This window comes from Pinus tabuliformis, chromosome X, assembly GCF_031772625.1.
Source record: "Pinus tabuliformis cultivar Carrire ecotype Pingquan chromosome X, CPIR1, whole genome shotgun sequence".
Taxonomy (NCBI): domain Eukaryota; kingdom Viridiplantae; phylum Streptophyta; class Pinopsida; order Pinales; family Pinaceae; genus Pinus; species Pinus tabuliformis.
The window spans coordinates 590,853,352-590,872,534 of NC_142308.1; the positions used below are offsets into that span (position 1 = coordinate 590,853,352).

Genomic DNA, 19,183 nt, shown 5'->3' on the forward strand with positions numbered 1-19,183 from the left:
GCCATGCAAAGGTAGCCGGGAGCTGCACAGAGTCTCAAAGAGGCCAGTGTTGCTGACCCAAAGGGCCAGAAGGCTGACACAGGGCCTCCTAAGGCTGACGCAGACCCATCTGGGGTGACGCAGGGCCAGCGTTGGGCAGAGAGGGGCTGACGCAGTCCAGAAAGGGCAAACGTTGGGGTTTCTGGGGCAGATTGTAGCTGAGGAGCTGCTGGAAGGATTATCCGAGGTTTCAGCCAGGAAATTTGTCTCAAACTAAGAGGTATTACTGCCAAGGAAATTCTTTGCTGGGTAGGCCAATTTCGGCACTCAGATTGTACTCTGATATTGCTTAATAAGAAAACCCTCAGATAGCTGCATGGGTTTTCCCACATTGGGTTTTTCCGGGGACATTGGTCCAAACATAACGGTGTCATTTGGTGTGATTGTTTCTGTTTCCTTCAATTGTTGATCTGTAATATTTTGAGCAGGCACTAGTGTTTATTTTCAGTATTTGTAAATAACTTGTTAAGTAACGGAACAAGTAGGTAGGAATAAATCAGATAAAGTGCATGGAGGGTTTCTAACTAAGTAGACTTAGAAACTTCAACAGAAACGTTTCGGTGTTTCGTGCAAATTAGACAAGTAGTTTTCCACTTGGGTCTTTGCCCAAAACTTTGGGTCCAAAGCCAACTGCTTGGGTACACTGCCCACAAACCACTTTTGTGGGTCAATTTCTCACAAACCCAGTACCCTAGGGGTTGTGGGAGTACCTCCAAAGCTACACAAATCAACAAATTACTGGGTGCAACTGATGAAATTGGGAATTTTTCTGGAAAGCACATGCAATTCTGTTAGGTGTTCTAATGGCCGCAATGGTTGAGTTGTATCACAAGAAAGCATGAGTCCCAGACTAACAGACATGCACCCATAATCCTTCCAAACATTTTGCCCATATTCTAACTATTTATGTGTGTTAGTTCCCTAAAAGGTTTTCATTAAAGACCTTATCTAATGCAGGAAATGAATGCTAATTTATTACAAGGTATACAACCTTCTGAACTTATAAATGGCATACCAGTATTGAGCTATGGACCTTATCTAATGCAGGAAATGAATGCTAATTTATTACAAGGTATACAACCTTCTGAACTTATAAATGGCATACCAGTATTGAGCTATGGCCTTCAGGGGAAAATAAAAGTGGATTCCAACAGCTCAGAAAGTGGTTGACAAAATAGATTCTGTAGCTACAAAAAATTCATGAAATTGACTAATTACAATTTAGTTTAAACCATTCTCCACCTTTGTGCCAAACAGATTAGCCTAGAAATAGACCATTTTAAGTAAAATTTATAAGTGTTGACAGCGAAAAATCAGAAATTTAGTATTTTGGAGCTCAAGCCATATGCTTGAAGCCCAAATATATCCTCTGGTTATTTCCACATTGGTTTGATCACTCAGGTGTCACTATCATTTAAACACCAGACAGAGACACCCAGAAAACCTCTAAATGTACAGCATGTTTTCCAGTAACATAAACACTAGCATAGCCCTGAGGGTTAGCTCAATTGGTTGAGTTCCCGTCATTAAAGCACCTCGCTATTAAGAGGTAACGGGGTATATGGCCTTCAGGGAAAAATAAAAGTGGATTCCAACAGCTCAGAAAGTGGTTGACAAAATAGATTCTGTAGCTACAAAAAATTCATGAAATTGACTAATTACAATTTAGTTTAAACCATTCTCCACCTTTGTGCCAAACAGATTAGCCTAGAAATAGACCATTTTAAGTAAAATTTAGTGTTGACAGAGAAAAATCAGAAATTTAGTATTTTGGAGCTCAAGCCATATGCTTGAAGCCCAAATATATCCTCTGATTATTTCCACATTGGTTTGATCACTCAGGTGTCACTATCATTTAAACACCAGACAGAGACACCCAGAAAACCTCTAAATGTACAGCATGTTTTCCAGTAACATAAACACTAGCATAGCCCTGAGGGTTAGCTCAATTGGTTGAGTTCCCGTCATTAAAGCACCTCGCTATTAAGAGGTAACGGGGTCAATTCTCCTCGACCCTCTCAGGGTTAGGCTCTGTTAATGAGCCGGGGGGAAGTGAACCCTTCGGGTGGATCTTCCAGGAACAATGTTACCGTGGAGAAACATAAACACAAGCAGAAAAATAGAAATTAATATAACCAGATTATGCAAGTTATCAAGCTCAGTTGAACATTTGGGGCAGGCTAATCAAAAGAATTCCAATAGTCGTGCCAGGAATAAACATGATATACTCACACTTACATGAATAAAATACACTTTTGCCAAGTATTGATAAAAGATATGAAAAACAGTTCAAAATAAAGGATATGCAAGGTTTACCTTTTCCTGAATCGAATGTATAACAGAGTTATACTGCCGCTGCCCTTCTAACAGATCAGTTTTCTTTTGTGCATGATCACCATCAATATCAGAAAGCACTTCCTCATCTTCCTCTAAAGTAGGTTCAACAACACCTTGTTCCGTTGTCTTACTGTCATCTGCATGTTCTGCATCCTTTTGTCTTTGGACAGCAGCACCAAGGCGTACAAGAAGCTGATTGGTTTTTTCAAGCAAAGTTGTCAAGCGCTCATTCTTGCTCTCTTCTACCATTCGCATGTAAGCTTCTTGGTCATCAGCTTTCAGTGCTTGAAACCTCAACTTTTCTGCACGTGTAGCCCGCTGTCTTTGCCTTGCATGCCATGCCTACAGAACATCAACACAGGAATTCACTTGTATGAGACATAACAGAACCTCAGTCTTTTATATGCCAGTGTTGCTATGAAGAATCGACCAATAATTGTTTTCTACCAACAGAAGCAAGTTGTTTTCGATATACATGTGGCAATTACAAACTGCTACTTCAACCTGATTATCACTGCACCCATGCAGTATAAGATTGCTTCTTAGATGGAACTTGTAGGAGTTGAATTGGACTTAGTATAATATGAAAACAAAAGTCAAGAAAGATTGAAAACCTGGACACCATCATTGCGTTGTTTTCGACGTTTTAAAGCAGCTTGCCCTTGCAACTGAAATTCACGAGCTGCATTTAATAATTCATTGAAAAACTTCCTCTTCTTTGTCTCCACGCGATTTCTTTCTTCCTCTTCCAGCCTTGTTTGCCTCTGATAAAATGCAGCAATATATACATTTGAGTTGTGAATTTGAATGAAAGAGAAATACAACTGCCAAAGCTCTAGTTGAATAAAAAATTTATGCAAGGAAACCTCTGCATCCCTCCTCCTGCGCTGGCGCTCATCAGCTTCAGTTGTTGAAGCATCTCCCATGCCAAAAAGAGGGAGGGTTCGACGCAAACGCATAAGACCCCAGTCAAAGAGCTGTTTTCCTGGATTTGCACATTCTTCACGTAGATCATACTCAGCACTGACTTCAGAACGTACCTTTTGTTGTAAATCTGCCAGCTGTTACAAAAAGGTCCTTGTCCAAAGGACAACAACAACCAATATTACGTACCATAATTGTGAGCTTGGAAAACAAAAGGGGATGACAGACTAAATAATGATACAATAATCTACAGCAACGGCTCAAAAACAATACTTCCTTTTTACCAATGACTTTGACCATCACAAAAACATAACCAAAACAAATATTAGTTAACACGTGTATTTATTTACTATGATTCCACAAATACATAACACTCATATTACTGAACCATTAAAGAAAATACTGGCCAGGCCTTGGCTTGTCAGCTGGTATTTAGTCCTGCCAACACAGCTTCCTCCATCTGCTTTTATTTTTCTTAAATCTCAATCCATATTGACATTTTATTCCTCTTTGGGCATGTATTTTCAATTTTCAATTATAATTTATTTTTCCAGGAAATTTAGATACAAACAATTAACCAATCCTATGTTGGGTAAACAATTAACCATAACTAACATACATACAGCTTACAATGGCTTTCAGAATAGAAAACTATAGCAGACAATGCATACTATAAATCTCAAAGACAGCACAACGGGAAAAACATTGACTGCAAGTGATCATAGGCACATTGGCTGACACTTCGTACCAGTGACTGCCTAGAGGAGGTCCCACTCAACTAGAGTCAAAGACTAACCCAGAACTAGGTCCCAGATGAAGTGAGGGAACAAGAGTACCATCAAGAGAGGTCAATCATCTGGATAACAGCTTGATTTATATTAGTATGCCCAAAAACATTAAGAAAAACACATGATTACAAAATGGTTAAAGTACCTGCCGATGGATGACCCACCTTCCTACAAGAAGGAATGCAAGATGGGGGAACAAAATCTGACCAGAACAATATGTGGAGTATTTACGGCATCATGTCATGTGCTGATCAATAGGGCTGCTGGTTGGCAGGCTGTCAGAGGAGAAAATTTCCTCCTATGGGTTACCCACTTTTTGGTGGGTAACAGTATCCAAGCAGGATTAGGTTCTGTGAGACAAAATAAATTCACTATATTGTTGAGGTTATAGCTTTATATCAGAGAATCGGATTGAAGTGATCTTTTTTAGTTAGAAAATACACTCACAGGTCCTTCTAATGAGGATTCACCCTCAAATTTTGAAGCAATGCCAATGGACATACAACAGCTGTAATTTACCCTGCTGGTGCAGACTAAATATATTGTATATTCAGGTACTTGGTATTCAACAAAGAACAACTTTCACTTTAAGCATTTTACTATGTGTCAATTCTTTCCGTTCAAGAAAATCATTCAAACAGCTTTAAAATGTGGGGTCTTAAGAGATTTCATGAAGCAGATACAAAGTTATAGGCTATGGAATAAGTCACTCATTTTGAGTTTCAAAACCTCAGCTAGGAAAAGTATCATGACTTTCAAGAGTAAGAAAATCAAATGTCATTTTTCATTGTCTGGTGAAGATTTCAAATCTAATTGCAAAAAAATTATTTGCTTCAGATTTACATTAGGAAGAGAGAGATACTTTATGTATTTATTGTTGGAGTTAGTTAGATCATAATGGTCAATTAGACTACAGATTTGGGCATATGTGGTGGAACACTCTAATATTCTATAAATAAATACATATATGTTATTAATAGATTAAAATGATTTCCTTTTACAAGGAGAGCCCTGGCTTATATAAGCCCTTGGGAAACTTTTCGATTACATAATTACCCTAATTATCTATTTCTTTAGTTTTTTTACATAACATTGTCTTCCTCTGAAAAGAATGCTTTGTCCTGAAGGCATAGCTAACGAAAGGTGTTGTTGAAAAAATGCTTATGTCTCCCAAAAGGCTTCTTCTTCTAATAGATTCTTCCACTTGATAAGGTATTCTTTAATTACTCGTGAACGTAACTTCTTTTCCCTGGTAGTGATGATTCCCTCTGGTTCTAGAATGAGCTTGCCTTCATCATCTAACATTGGCATGGTAGTTTGTGTTGATTGGTGTTTGCCCAATGCTTTTTTAAGACAAGATACATGAAAAACGTTATGAACTCGACTATTATCAGGAAGGCTTAAGCTATATGCTACTTGGTTGATCTTTTTGTTGATCTGGTATGGTCCATAGAATTTCGGTGCCAACTTGTTTTTACCCTTCTGCTTTAAGGATAATTGTTTGTAAGGTTGAAGCTTAACAAATACCCACTCTCCAACTTCAAATTCTCTTTTTGATCTATGCTGGTCGACCTGTTGTTTCATGTGATTCCTTGCAATACTTAGATTTTCTTTCAATGCTTGAAGGATTTTCTGGGTCTCTTCCAACTGGTCTTTAACTGCTGGAACTCTAGTTTCGGTGAAAGCCAAGTCTTTCCATTTAGGAGGTTCATAGTTGTACAAAGCTTGAAATGGGGTCATTTTTGTGGAAGTATGATATGTTGAATTGTACCACCATTCAACGAGGTGTAACCACTGAGCCCACTTATTTTGTTTGTTTGTTACATAACAACGAAGGTAAGCTTCTAAGCACTTATTGACAATTTATGTTTGACCATCTGTTTGAGGGTGATATGCAAAACTCATGTTGAGGTATGTTCCAATATGTTTGAAAAGCTCCTTCCAAAAATTCCCTTTAAACTTGGCATCTCTATCACTAACAATGACTTTAGGAAATCCATGTAATTTGTAGACATTCTTGCAAAATATCTCGGCGATCTCTTTTGTTGAATCTGATTTCTTCATTCCTATGAAGTGTGCATACTTTGTGAGTCTGTCTACTACTACAAGAATTTTATCTTTTCCATCTGACATGAGTAATCCTTCAATAAAATCCATTGATATTTCTTCCCATTTTTTATTACGAATATTCAAGGGATGGAGTAGGCCAGGGGTCTTAATGCTTTCACTTTTATTCCTTTGGCACTAATCACATTCTGCTACATACTTTTCAATGTCATTACTCATTCCTTTCCAGAAAAAAGACTAATGTGCATTATAGTAGGTTTTAAAGAACCCTACATGTCCTACTGAAAACGAGTCATGGGATTCCTTGAGGACCTTGGACTTGAATTTAGATTTAGGGCTTAGGTAAATTCTCCCTTTATACCACATAATATCGTTCTTCCATTTGAATTTTGCATTTTGAGTAGGATTATTGATAAGAGCACATGTTTATGGGTCTCTTGCATATTCACCGCAGATTTCATTAAGCCATTCTGGAATTATAGCTGAGACTGCAAACAAGGATGTTTCTTCATCTTTTCTGGAAAGAGCATCTACCACTACATTGTCCTTTCCCCTTTTATGTAATATCACCATGTGAAAAGCAGCAATTTTTTCAATCCACTTTTCTATTTCTTCAGAGAGCGTTTTTTGTTGGAGGAGGTTCTGGACACTATTATCGTTTGTTCGTATGGAGAACTTACTTCCCAAAAGATATTGCCTCCACTCGGCTAATGTGTGCATAATAGCGAGCATTTCTTTATTGTATGTAGACTTAAGACGTTCTCACTTATTGAGCTTCCTGTTTTCAAAAGCTATTGGATGACCATCTTGCATCAATATTGCTCCTATACCAAAACCTGAAGCATCACATTCGATTATAAATGGTTTTAAAAGATCAGGGGTTGCTAATACAGGTGCATTCAACATAATGTATTTAGGTCTTCGAAACACTTTTCTGCTTCATCATCCCAACGAAAAGAATTTTCCTTTAGAAGGTTTGACAGAGGTACAACTACATGGGCATAGTTTTTAATAAACCTTCGATAGTACCCAATTAACCCTAAGAAACCCCTTAACTTGGATATGTTAATTGGTTTCGGTCATTCTCTTATAGCCTTGATTTTATTAGGATCTACTTTCACTCCTTCCTTAGATATTATATGTCCGAGATACTCTACTTCCTCTTTCCTGAAAGTGCACTTGGATTTCTTGGCATAAAATTGATGCTCTTCTAATACAGTGAGAACTTGCTCTAAATGTTGTAAATGCTCCTTTCATATTTTACTATAAATTAGAATATCATCGAAGAACACTAACACAAACCTCCTTAGATATGGACGGAATATCTCATTCGTGTTGGCTTGAACATTGTTGGAGCATTAATTAGACCAAAAGGCATTACCTTCAACTCATAGTGACCTTCATGTGTACCGAACACAGTTTTTGCTGTGCCTTTCAACCTTATCCTTATATGGTAGTACCCTGATCTCAAAGCTAATTTTGAGAAGTATTTAGCTCTGTGTAGTTCATCCAGCATTTCATCGATAAACGGAATTGGAAACTTGTTCTTAATCATTATCTTGTTTAGCCCTCGGTAATCTATGCATAGCGTAAACGATCCATCTTTTTTTCGAACTAATACAACTGGAGCAGCATATGGACTTCTACTTTTTGTGATAATGCCACATTTTAAAAGATCCTGGACTAACCTCTCAATTTCAGTTTTTTGATGATGTGGATATCGATACGGTTTGATGTTGATGGGATTTGATCCTGATTTGACTTTGATTGTATGCTTGATTTCTCTTTTAGGAGGCAACTTCATTGGAAGGTCTTGGAACACCTTCTCGTGCTTTTGAATTAGTTCTTGAACTTCAGGTGACTCTTCATTAATCATATTTGAAGTTAGCATTTCTAATTGATGACACTGCACTAAATAAGTTAGTGCCCCTTCCATATCATTTTCATCATCTGGGATGATGATACAATTTGATTCTCAGGTGGCTGGAACCCATATAACTTGTATTTCTGCCCTTTCCATTTAAATTTTATAAATTGCTTTTGATGATTGGCAGAGTAAGTGCCTAGGATTTGTAGCCATTGGATCCCTAGGACCACATCAACTCCTCCTAATGGTACAGTGTAGAACAATGATTCTAGATTATAATCTTGAATCTGTAATTTGACTTTATGGCATTCCCTGCTTTTTCAATTTTTTACCGTCAGCTACCATAACTTTCATGTTGAGTATAGGAAACGTGAAAATGTTGAGCCTTTTTGCCATAATTGAGTCCAAAATGTTGTAGGTCCTCCCTGTATCGATTAGAACCATTACGTTGCTCTTTTTGATATGCCCTTTTAATTTTAATGTCTGGGGCTGAGATATACCTGTCATGGTCATTAATGACACTTGTGGAATATTCTCGCTATCTGGTTCTGGAGAAAATTGTGGAGAATCTTCGATTTCTTCTATGTCTGACTCGTTACTATCTGAATCATTGGTTGCTTCACATGTATACAAGTTCTTGGCTTCTTTTCTCTTCGCACATCTATGTTTGGAGTCCCATTTTTCGCCACAACATTTGCACTTACCTTCTTTCATTCTTTGCATTTCCTCATTATTCTTTTTTCCTTCACGAAGATGTGGTGGAACATATCCTGTATTATCAGTGTTTGAAGTTTGGGGAAATCTTCGTCTCGAATATACTCTTTCAACTATTGGCCACTGCATCTTTTCGTGCTTTGTATTAGCATCCTTTTCCTTCTGTCTTGCTACTTCTATAGAACTGATTACATGAAGCTCAAGCTTAGCCTGGAGATGGGGTTTAAGTCTCGTGATGTATGACTAAATGAAACGAGTTTTTGATAATCCAGGTACTCGTGTAGCTAAAGTTTCCCATTCTCCAATGTATTCGTCCACATCTCCTTTTTGTTGTAGTCTGGTGCATGCTGAGAAGAACTCTTCTTCCTTGACACCTTGGAAACTCTTAAAGAATGCATTTTTGAATTTCTTCCAACTAGCAAGTGTCGTCTTTTTCCACCACATATACCAATTATATGCTTCGCCTTCCATTTGCGTGGACGCATGCATGATCTTTTCATCATCATTGTCAATACCGTAAATATTGAAATATTCTTTTGCTTTATTGAACCATGCAACACTGCACTTCTTGTTACCATCAAATTTGGAGACCTCAATTTTTGCTCTTCGCTAATATGTAGCAACTGATGGTGTGAAGAAGGGGTATTGATTCGCAAGCAGCATTTTTGAGTATTGATTTCAAAGCTGCATATTTTGAAAATTTGTGTTACTATTTTGTTGATGATGTATGGACGATACTTTTGGAGACTCAGTTTTCTCATGTGAGTTTGACGAGTTTGATGTATCCGAAGAATTGAGATGTTGAGTAGCTTCATTACTCTGGGGTATTGATCGAGTGGAATCTTCAACTTGTCACAAAATTACAAATACATGTCAGCATAACCATTGCTTGATAATGATTTAGATCCACCCTATTTGAAAGGATTGCATGATCCTTTTTAAATTCGTTATGGTGCTGCTCAAGCTGACTCTCTATTCTCTTTGTTGTATTCGGGAGCTCCTCAATTTTCTCGCCATGTCCAATCACCTTAGTATGTAGCAGTGTATATTTATCCAGATTTAACCTTTTCCTTAACTTGACCTTAAATTTTATTTTATTTTTATATAAAACTTTTTTTAATTAATTATTATTATTATTATTATTTTAAATAATTAAATTTAATTATATAATGAATTTATTTTTATAATATATAGTGTTTTTTGAACTATATATATAATATATAGTTACATTAATGAACTCGACCAAGGTTGTATCGTTTTACCTGCGACCAAGAGAAACGACGGCAATGTTGTATCATTTGACCTACAGCCAAGAGAAATGGCAGTGGAATAGCACACGGTCTGGCCCTAGGACACGATTGTTCGGAAACAGCGCGGCTCGGGGGAACAAGTGGATAAGGGAAGGTTCGACGGTGACTGGGGTGACGTAATAATGGAGCACGATAGTGGAGCATAGCCAGGATGGCGGTCAACAGGGATGTGGAGACAATAGCGGGGGATAGTGGTAGAATCATTGACAACAGCAGAGAATATTGAGAATGTCGAGAAATGACAGCACAGCGGAGCAAGGATACGGCAACTTAACAGCGGAAGGACGTGGTCCGGACAATTGAAATCGCACGAGGTTTGTTGGATGAGTGACGTGATATGATAGGAACAGGGCACAGGGAGTGTTCGAGAACATGATTGTGGACAACGTACGAACGGAATAGGTGAAGGACGTTGATCACGGCTCTAATACAAGATGGGGTGGAACACTCAAATATTCTCTGAATAAATACATATATGTTATTAATAGATTAGAATGATGTCCTTTTGCAAGGAGGAACCTGGCTTAAATAAGCCCTTGGGCACCTTTTTGAGAAGGGGCATGATCTTTGCACGTGCCCCAATTACATAATTACCCTAATTATCTATTTCTTTAGTTTTTTACATAACAGCATATTAATGAAATCACTTGTTGACTTAGTCTATGTCAATCTTTAGTGTTGTACTAATGACTTAACAATCATTTTAGGGTTTATGCATCTAGGGTTTATGAACTTAGTTTATATGTCATTCCTTTACCATAAAAGTACATGCTCTCTACATTTTATCATCCAAGAAGTATTTTTCTCTTCCAAGTTCTCTTGTGTTCTTAGTTTCTTTGTGTATTTGGTTTTTGTAACATGGTAACAGAGAAACAACGAGGGAAAGTCTAGGTGAAGGCCTGGAGAATGCATAGATCAGTGACAAACAAGGCACTGTGTTTCAGTACACACCAAGAAACCAAAAGAGCTTTTGGGCAAAGAAAGCTATGTATGTTTTGTTTTTCAGTTTAAGACAACATTTCTCATTTTAAAAGACAGGTTAAGTTTATTTTGCCTGATTTAAAGCTAGGTATGTTTGTTATTCTGAATTTTTATGGAAATTTAAATATACAGAGAAAATTAAAAAAGAAAAGAACAGTCTCATAAACTAGAGATAGAAATAGATAAAACAAAATAGTAAAAATTCAATTTAAAAGGAAACCCAATTTTTGGAATCATCATCATTTAAACCAGCCATAATACAGCAAATCATACAACCACCACACACCAGGCACCACTGACCTTTTAGATCATACAGATCTGCACAATGACCATACAGTAGCCACCACAGACGAAAACAGAGGTATGCACTATACTGACTGAGGCCCACCCTGCAATCTCAGTCATACAGATGACGATGACTAAACTTGCCAGGATGTACAGCCTGTACAGATGCCCAGCAACAGAAATTAGCAGTTTTTTCATTCAACTCAACCAAACAACAGTGAGATTTGGTCAATTTGAGGGCACTTTTGCAGATCCCAGAGGTTATGGGCTGGAATTTGTCAGATTGTACAAGTATTCGGTAGATCGGTAACAGACCTTTGTATTTTTAAGATGTAACAGTTTTCCAGCAAGAATATATGTTTCCATCTTCATAATTTTTAGTTTGGGGAATGAAAAATGCAATTTCTTGACTATTAGAATTTAGTTTGTATTTCGATTGCAAATTTCATTTTCAGAGATATAAGGGCTGAATTGTTGGTGCTCCAATCGATAGTTTGTCTGACATAATGTTACAAGGTAACCAAAAGTTCTCTAAAAGAATTAAAGTGGAAACAATGTATGTTAGCCATTTTTTGTACACTGGATTGTTGGAAATACTGAGAGGGGGGTGAATCAGTATTTCTTTTCAATTGTTATGTTTACCAGTTAAGATTCTTCACAATTATGATCAGAATAATAAATAATAAGGATTTTATTATAAACAAGTGAGGACACCAATCCTCTTTTACAAAAATTTGAGTACAATGATGTTTGAGGGCATCAACCCTTCAATCTTCCAAGCTCCAACCTGTTGCCAAGCACTGACTTGGACTTTTGTGAGGCTCCAACCTTATCCTTCTCAAGGCTCCAACCTCTAGGGCACCAACCCTCCAATTTTCAACTTAGTTAACAAACAGAATGTATAAATGACTTACTTTAAATTAATAAATTAATTAATTAATTAATTAAAAAAAAAAAAAAAAAAACACTTCAAGACTTCCTTTAATAGTCAAACAGTCACTCCACAAGACAGCCACAGACTCCTAATTTTGTCCACCGTCCAAGATCCAAATAGGTGTGTTCTTCACTATCCAAAGCTTCAAGTTCTTCAATCTTCAATCCTCCAAGTTCATCATTGTTCTAGGCTCCAGGTTCTTCACTGTTCAATCCTTCAAAATCTTCATTGTTCAAGGCCACGAGTTCTTCACTATTCAAGAGCGCACAGAGGTTTCAAGTCTGTAGTGTCATACATAAGTCTGCTACAGGTCCGAGCTATAATTGGTTCAAACCTCCACGGATCGAGTCACCACAGTTCTGAGCTTATGTGTGCCACAGTTCTACAGGTCCAAACTATGTAAGCCACTAATCTGAATGGTATGCAAGCTAAAAATCTGAACTATAAGCCACAGGTGATTGTCCTTAAAGTAATCACAGATCCAATGTGTAGTCTGAGCTCCACAAGGGAACGTAACTCCGAGCCTTTAAGCTACAAGTCCAAGCCTTTCAAAGTCCGAGCTTCCACAGATAATTGTCCACACACCTGTCCAAAGGTCCGAGAGATTTTGTTTCATCAATTTTTAACCCAATCAGAATTTGCGTCTCCTTCTTGGCCTTAAGCTTCCTTTCCTCGGTGTTGTAAAGTTCACGAGTTGTGAACTGTATCTTACTCTCTATGATGGATAACCGAGATCGATGATTGAAATGAAGTATTTGACTTGTGTTTATACAAGTTTCACCAATAAACAAAAAGACACTCATTAGAGGAGAGGCTGACTTGTGCATGAGGTGGCACATTGAAAATATATTAAATAGTTGTCGGAAGGGGTCTTTGTTAATAATCGACCAAATATAACATAGTTTCATTGTTATGAAAACCATATTATAATAGCAAGATAGGAGGGGCCATAGCTTTTAATCAAACGAATGCATTTAAACAATGTGAAACCATATTATAATGGATGCCAGGAGGTCCCACATGCCACATCATCACTTTACTCCCGCACATCAAGACCACATGGATATTGGGGATTTTTAGGTTGTGCACAAGCCAAAGCTTCGATAAAGTGGCGGATGCGATTTGATAATTAAATTGTTATTAAATTAGGTTGGGTCTGCATATTGGAAGTCAGAGCAAATCGGGGGTTATAGCATATCGGAGATCAGAGATCGGAGTCGTGACACACAATAAAAACGCTGATATGATATAATGTCGATATGATATTTCTCTGATTTAACTTTGGTTTAATATGATATGTCATCAGGTGTGTTATCAATTATAATCCTCCAATAGTGCAGCATCCATCATGCTTATATTTCCATCAATAGAGCTTATATTTCATCAAAGACAATTATTGACCAACAATCTCCCCCATTGTCATTGACGGAAATATTTCAACATTCTCTCCCCCTTTGACATCAATGGCAAATGGGGTGCCCAAGTACTCCCCCTATCAAGTTGCTCCCCTTGTCATGTTGCTTCTACTCTTGTCAATGTGTTCTCTTAATGTGATGCAAGAGCAATGACCCCCATCTTTTGGTGAAGATATTCAAATGCTTCTCGTGGAAGGGGTTTTGTAAAGATATCTGCAATTTGCTCCTTTGTATTGACGTATTCCAACTTGATATTCTGTTCAACAACTTGTTCACGGAGAAAGTGGTATTTGATTGGAATATGTTTGGTCTTTGAGTGCATTACCGAATTCTTTGAAAGACTGATGGCACTAGTGTTGTCACAATAGATGGTGATTGGTTGATTAGTCTTTATGTTGACATCTTTCAATGCTTCCTTCATCCACAAAATTTGTGTACAACAATCTGCAACAACTATATATTTGGCTTCAGTTGTGGAGAGAGATATAGAAGATTGTTTTTTGCTGAGCCAAGATACTAGGCAATCTCCCATGAAGAATGCATTTCCGCTGGTACTTTTTCGATCATCTATGCTTCCAGCCCAATCAGCATCGATGTAAGATGTCACGGTAAGAGTTGTGCTTTTGGGATACCATAAACCAAAATCAAGAGTACCTTTCAAGTATCTGAGAATTCTCTTCATTGCCAACAAATGGGACTGCTTAGGAGCTTATTGAAATCTTCCCACCATTCCTATTGCTTGCATAATATCAGGTCTTGTAGCAGTTAAGTATAGGAGAGCTCCAATTATTGACCTATAAAGAGTTGCATCTACCGAGGGGGATTCATCATCTTTGCTCAATTTGTAATTTGTGGTCATCGGTGTGCTCATAGGTGCACATTCTTCCATCCCATATCTTTTAAGCATGTCTTTAAGGTATTTTGCTTGAGATATGAACATACCTGTTGTAGTTTGAGTTACTTGTAATCCAAGGAAGTAAGACAACTCACCAATCATTGACATTTTGAACTCTTTCGACATATTTTGAGCAAATTCATGGCTCATCCCATCATCATTGCTAGCAAAAATCAGATCATCAACATATACAAGAGTGACTAGCAGTTTGTCTTTGTCCATCTTCATGTAGAGATTGCTTCTTGCCACTCCCTTTTTGAAGCCTTGTTGTTGTAGATAATGATCCAATCTTGCGTACCAAGCTCTAGGAGCTTGTTTCAATCCATATAGCGCCTTTTTCAACTTGCATACAAAGTATTTTCCTTCTGCTAGGTCAAACCCTTCCAATTGCTCCATGTAAACTTCTTTTAGATCACCATTTAGAAATGTTGATTTCACGTCCATTTGATAAAATTTGAATCCTTTTGAACAAGCAAATGCCAAAAACATCCTTATAGCCTCCATACGAGCTACCGGTGCAAAGGTTTCTTCAAAGTCGATTCCTTCTATTTGTGAATAACCTTTACAAACAAGCCTTGCCTTATTTCTGATGATTTGTCCATCTTCATTCATTTTGTTTTTGAACACCCACTTGGTTCCAATTATATTTTTATCTTTTGGATGAGGTACAAGTTCCCATGTTTCATTCTTTTTGATTTGGAACATTTCTTCTTCCATTGCTTCTACCCAATGAGGGTCCTTACTAGCTTGAGCAAAGTTTTCTGGTTCTACCATGGATAGTAAGGCAACATTATCTTTTCTTGGTGTATTAGTCATCCTTCTTCGGGTTTGTATTCCATCATCTGTATTCCCAATAATTTGTTCTTTCGGATGGTGTTTTTGAACAAATTTTACTTTTGATGGAGTCTGAGATGGTTCCTTTTGATTTTCTTGATCCTTTTCTTCCTTTGTTGTATCTTCTTCAAAATATTCAAGAATAGAATCTTCTTCACAGATTTCAATCTCCTTTTCTGGGAGTGCCTCATCAATCTTCACATCAATGCTTTCTACTATCTTTCATAGTCGATTATTGTAGCATTTGTATGCTTTGCTCCTTGTAGAATATCCAAGAAATATTCCTTCATCAACCCGAGAATCAAACTTGCCTAGTGAGTCATCATTGATCTTCATAAAGCATTTACTTCCAAAAATTTTGAAGTATTTTACTGAAGCAGGTCTTCCTTTCCATAATTCATACGGAGTCTTGTCATTATTTGGTCTTAGTTGGGCTCTATTCAAGATATACATTGTCGTTCCAACTGCTTCTCTCCAAAACTCGGCTTGTAAATTAGCTGCTAGTAACATTGTTCTTGCCATTTCTCTCACGGTTATGTTTTTTCTTTCCACTACTCCATTTTGTTTAGGAGTTCTACCTACGAAAAGTTCTCTTTTGATTCCATGTAGATGGCAGATATCATTGAATTCCTTTGAAGTAAATTCTCCTCCTCTATATGTTCTAAGACACTTGATTTTTTATTCTTTTTCATTTTCCACAAGAGCTTTGAAATTATTAAAACATTCAAATGCTTCAGATTTAAACTTTATAAAGAATACCCACATCATTCTAGTATAGTCATCAACAAATAGAGCAAAGTACCTTTCGCCTTGTAGAGTTGGAGTTCTAGTTGGTCCACATAAATCTGCATGTATGATCTCCAAAGGTTTTGATGTTGAGAGCTCCTTAGTCTTGAAGCAGGTTCTAGTTTGCTTTCCATGTTGACATGGGCCACACACAACTTGATCTGGCTTGACAATTTTTGGAATGTCCCTTACTGCATTTGTTTTACTGATATTAACCAAGTTATCAAAGTTTAGATGCCCCAATCGTTTGTGCCATAACCAGTTTTCATCTACTCGACTCATATAGCATTTATCTTCTTGAATTTTACTCAAAATATATACGTTGTCTGGTGTTCTTACTCCTTTTGCCACAAGTTCTCCTGAGGAGGAATTCCTTATCTCACAATCTTTAGTACTGAAGATAACATTATGTCCTTGGTCACAAATCTAGCTAACACTTAAAATATTTTGTTTGAGTCCTTCCACGAGTAATGCATTTTGAGCTTTTCCCTTTCCATTAACAAGAGCAACAGTCCCTTTTCCAGCAATTTGAGCAGATCCACTTCCAAACGATACATTTCCATCCTTCTTGTTTAATAAGATAAACTTCTTTTGGTCACCTGTCATGTGTCTTGAACATCCACTATCCACAAACCATTGATTTTCATCACTATGTGCACATAAAGCTAGACCACATTTATCAGTAGTGGGTTCCTCCTCCTTCAATTCTTCTCTTTTGAATGAACAATTTTGTGTATCATGGCCATAATCATTGCATTTTGAGCAAACAAGATCATACTTAGCCAAAGGATCTAATGAATTGTAAGTCTTGATTTGCCCTTGTGCTTTTAGGCTATGTGGCTTGCTTTGATGATTGATCTTAGATCTTGAAATATTATACCTATGAGCTTTGCAATGCTTAGTTTGATGTCCAAAGTTTTTACAATGAAAGCAATAACCAAGAAAGATTGTTTGATACCTGTTAGGATAGCCTTGACTTGATGTAGTATTCTTCCTTGGAGGTAGCCTTCCTTCATTCCTTGGGTTGTTAAAGGTGGACCTTTGCTCTTGGTGGGATGGCTTCTCCTCTTTTGGATGACTGCAAAGGATGTTAGCATAACTTCTTTGGATTTTTACATTCTCCTTTGTACTTGATGATTCTCCTTTGAAAGGAATTCCAGACTTGTCATGTTGAGGTCTACTTTGCTCATCAAACATGGCTCTGCTCCTTCTTGGGCTTTTGAATCATGTAAAAAGGTTTAGTATTGAGTCAAATATGATTTATGTATCCTCCACATCAAGTCGGCCTAAGAGAGATCAAGTCGGCCTAACGATCCTAATTCGACCCACAAGAAGCCTATAAATACAAGTCAGTCGATGTCATTTGGAGCATCACCTCTCAAGCTAGTCCGATATCTCAAAAGTAGCTGGAGAAGTGCGAAGTTTGTTATCGGGAAGCCAAAGGAAGTGTGAATTTGGGGAAGTCCAAGTGTTAGACTCCGTCTTGTATGTCAAATGTGAGATTGATTCTTCTTCAAAACCCTGTTTTGAAGAAGAAATCATTAAATGTGTTGTTTTAGAATATGTAATTTATTCTCCAGCTCTTCAAATGGCAGCGACTTCAAGCTCCTATCCCTGCACAAGCACAATTCAGAATATCATCAGCAATCAGAGACAGAAATTGTAAAACAGAATTTCAATACTGGTCACTAAAACAATGCTGCAGTTGTTGCTGTAAAAGATGATGCTGAGATGAGTTTGTGGGGATTGTTCCTGATAGATGAAGCTCAAGAGATTTTCTATGAGATTCCAAGGCAGGGCCTAAGACCTCATGCCGTTACATACAGTACATTGATGGATGGACTTTGCAAAGTGGATTGTGTTAAGAAGGCCTGCTCCAGTATAGGCTACATAGATTGGTTATCCAAATACAACTGGTTTGCCGACCATTGATTATCGATTTACAGATTCATTGGCAGATCCTTTGGATACAAGACAGAAGCATGTGGAAGAGCTTGTAAGATTGCCAGGATGTTTCCTCTGCTACACACCATCTCCAGAAGCAGGGCCTGTTGTAGAAACACCTGCTCTTTCTAATGGATTCATCACCTTTGGAAGCTTCAATAATCTCACCAAGATAACACCGCGAGTTTTGCGTGTGGTCATACTATCGGGCAAGCGCGGTGCTTCAATTTCAGAGCCCATATTTACAACGATACGAACATATACACTCAGTACTCCACTTCATTGCGCTCAAAATGTCCTCCCACCAACGGCTCTGGAGACAACAACCTGTCGCCATTGGATTACGGGAGTCCCACAGTTTTTGACAAAAACTATTACAGCGATCTGAAAATCAAGAAAGGGCTTCTTCACTCTGATCAGAAACTTTTCAACGGAGGTTCCACAGATTCGCAGGTGACTACCTACGCCTCCAACCAGAAACTCTTCTTTTCGGACTTTGCTGCAGCCATGGTTAAGATGGGAAATATCAAACCTCTTACGGGCACCAGTGGACAGATCCGAAAAAATTGCCGCAAACCTAACTAACTACGCAAATGATACTCACCTTTGTTTCATTACAAGTGCCATGGAGTTTGGCATAAGCTCATGAGGTATTAAAGCAGAGTGACCCTAATTTAAATAATGTATGCTTTCAGGTTTAATAAAATGTTTTTGATACTTTGAAACATTCGTAATGGAACGGAAGTTTACACGAGAGATGGCGTGAATCCCACTTCACTACCTATGCCCATTTTTTCCAACCCTGAAACAAAGTTAAGTGGAGAGTCCCAGTCAGTGAAACAATGAGGAAACCGATGTAATTAGTGATGTTTGAATATATTCAGGTTGTGTCCTACAGGCCCTGGTATCTGGCTATATGAGCGGAGGACTGTATTCACGTAATGATGGCAAGCGCATGGATAAAGCCGATGGTTCTTACGGCATCTCTCTTCCCATTTATGTGCTTTGGCATTGGATTTGTACTGAACATCATTGCCATATTCTATGGTTCTCTGGCTGCCAT

At 37.7% G+C, this 19,183-nt stretch overlaps 1 protein-coding gene across 1 annotated transcript in view; it reads right to left on the reverse strand.

Moving 5' to 3' along the window:
• Window positions 1-19,183, reverse strand: part of LOC149141400 (putative ATP-dependent DNA helicase CHR12) — a 338,350-nt gene that overhangs the window by 124,662 nt on the left and 194,505 nt on the right. Inside the window, exons 8-10 of the mRNA XM_089451231.1 lie at window positions 3,243-3,437; window positions 2,991-3,140; window positions 2,356-2,718 (exon numbers count right to left, since the gene is read on the reverse strand). Of these exons, the coding sequence (XP_089307357.1) occupies window positions 2,356-2,718; window positions 2,991-3,140; window positions 3,243-3,437 (708 nt within the window). The remainder of the gene's footprint in view (window positions 1-2,355; window positions 2,719-2,990; window positions 3,141-3,242; window positions 3,438-19,183) is intronic.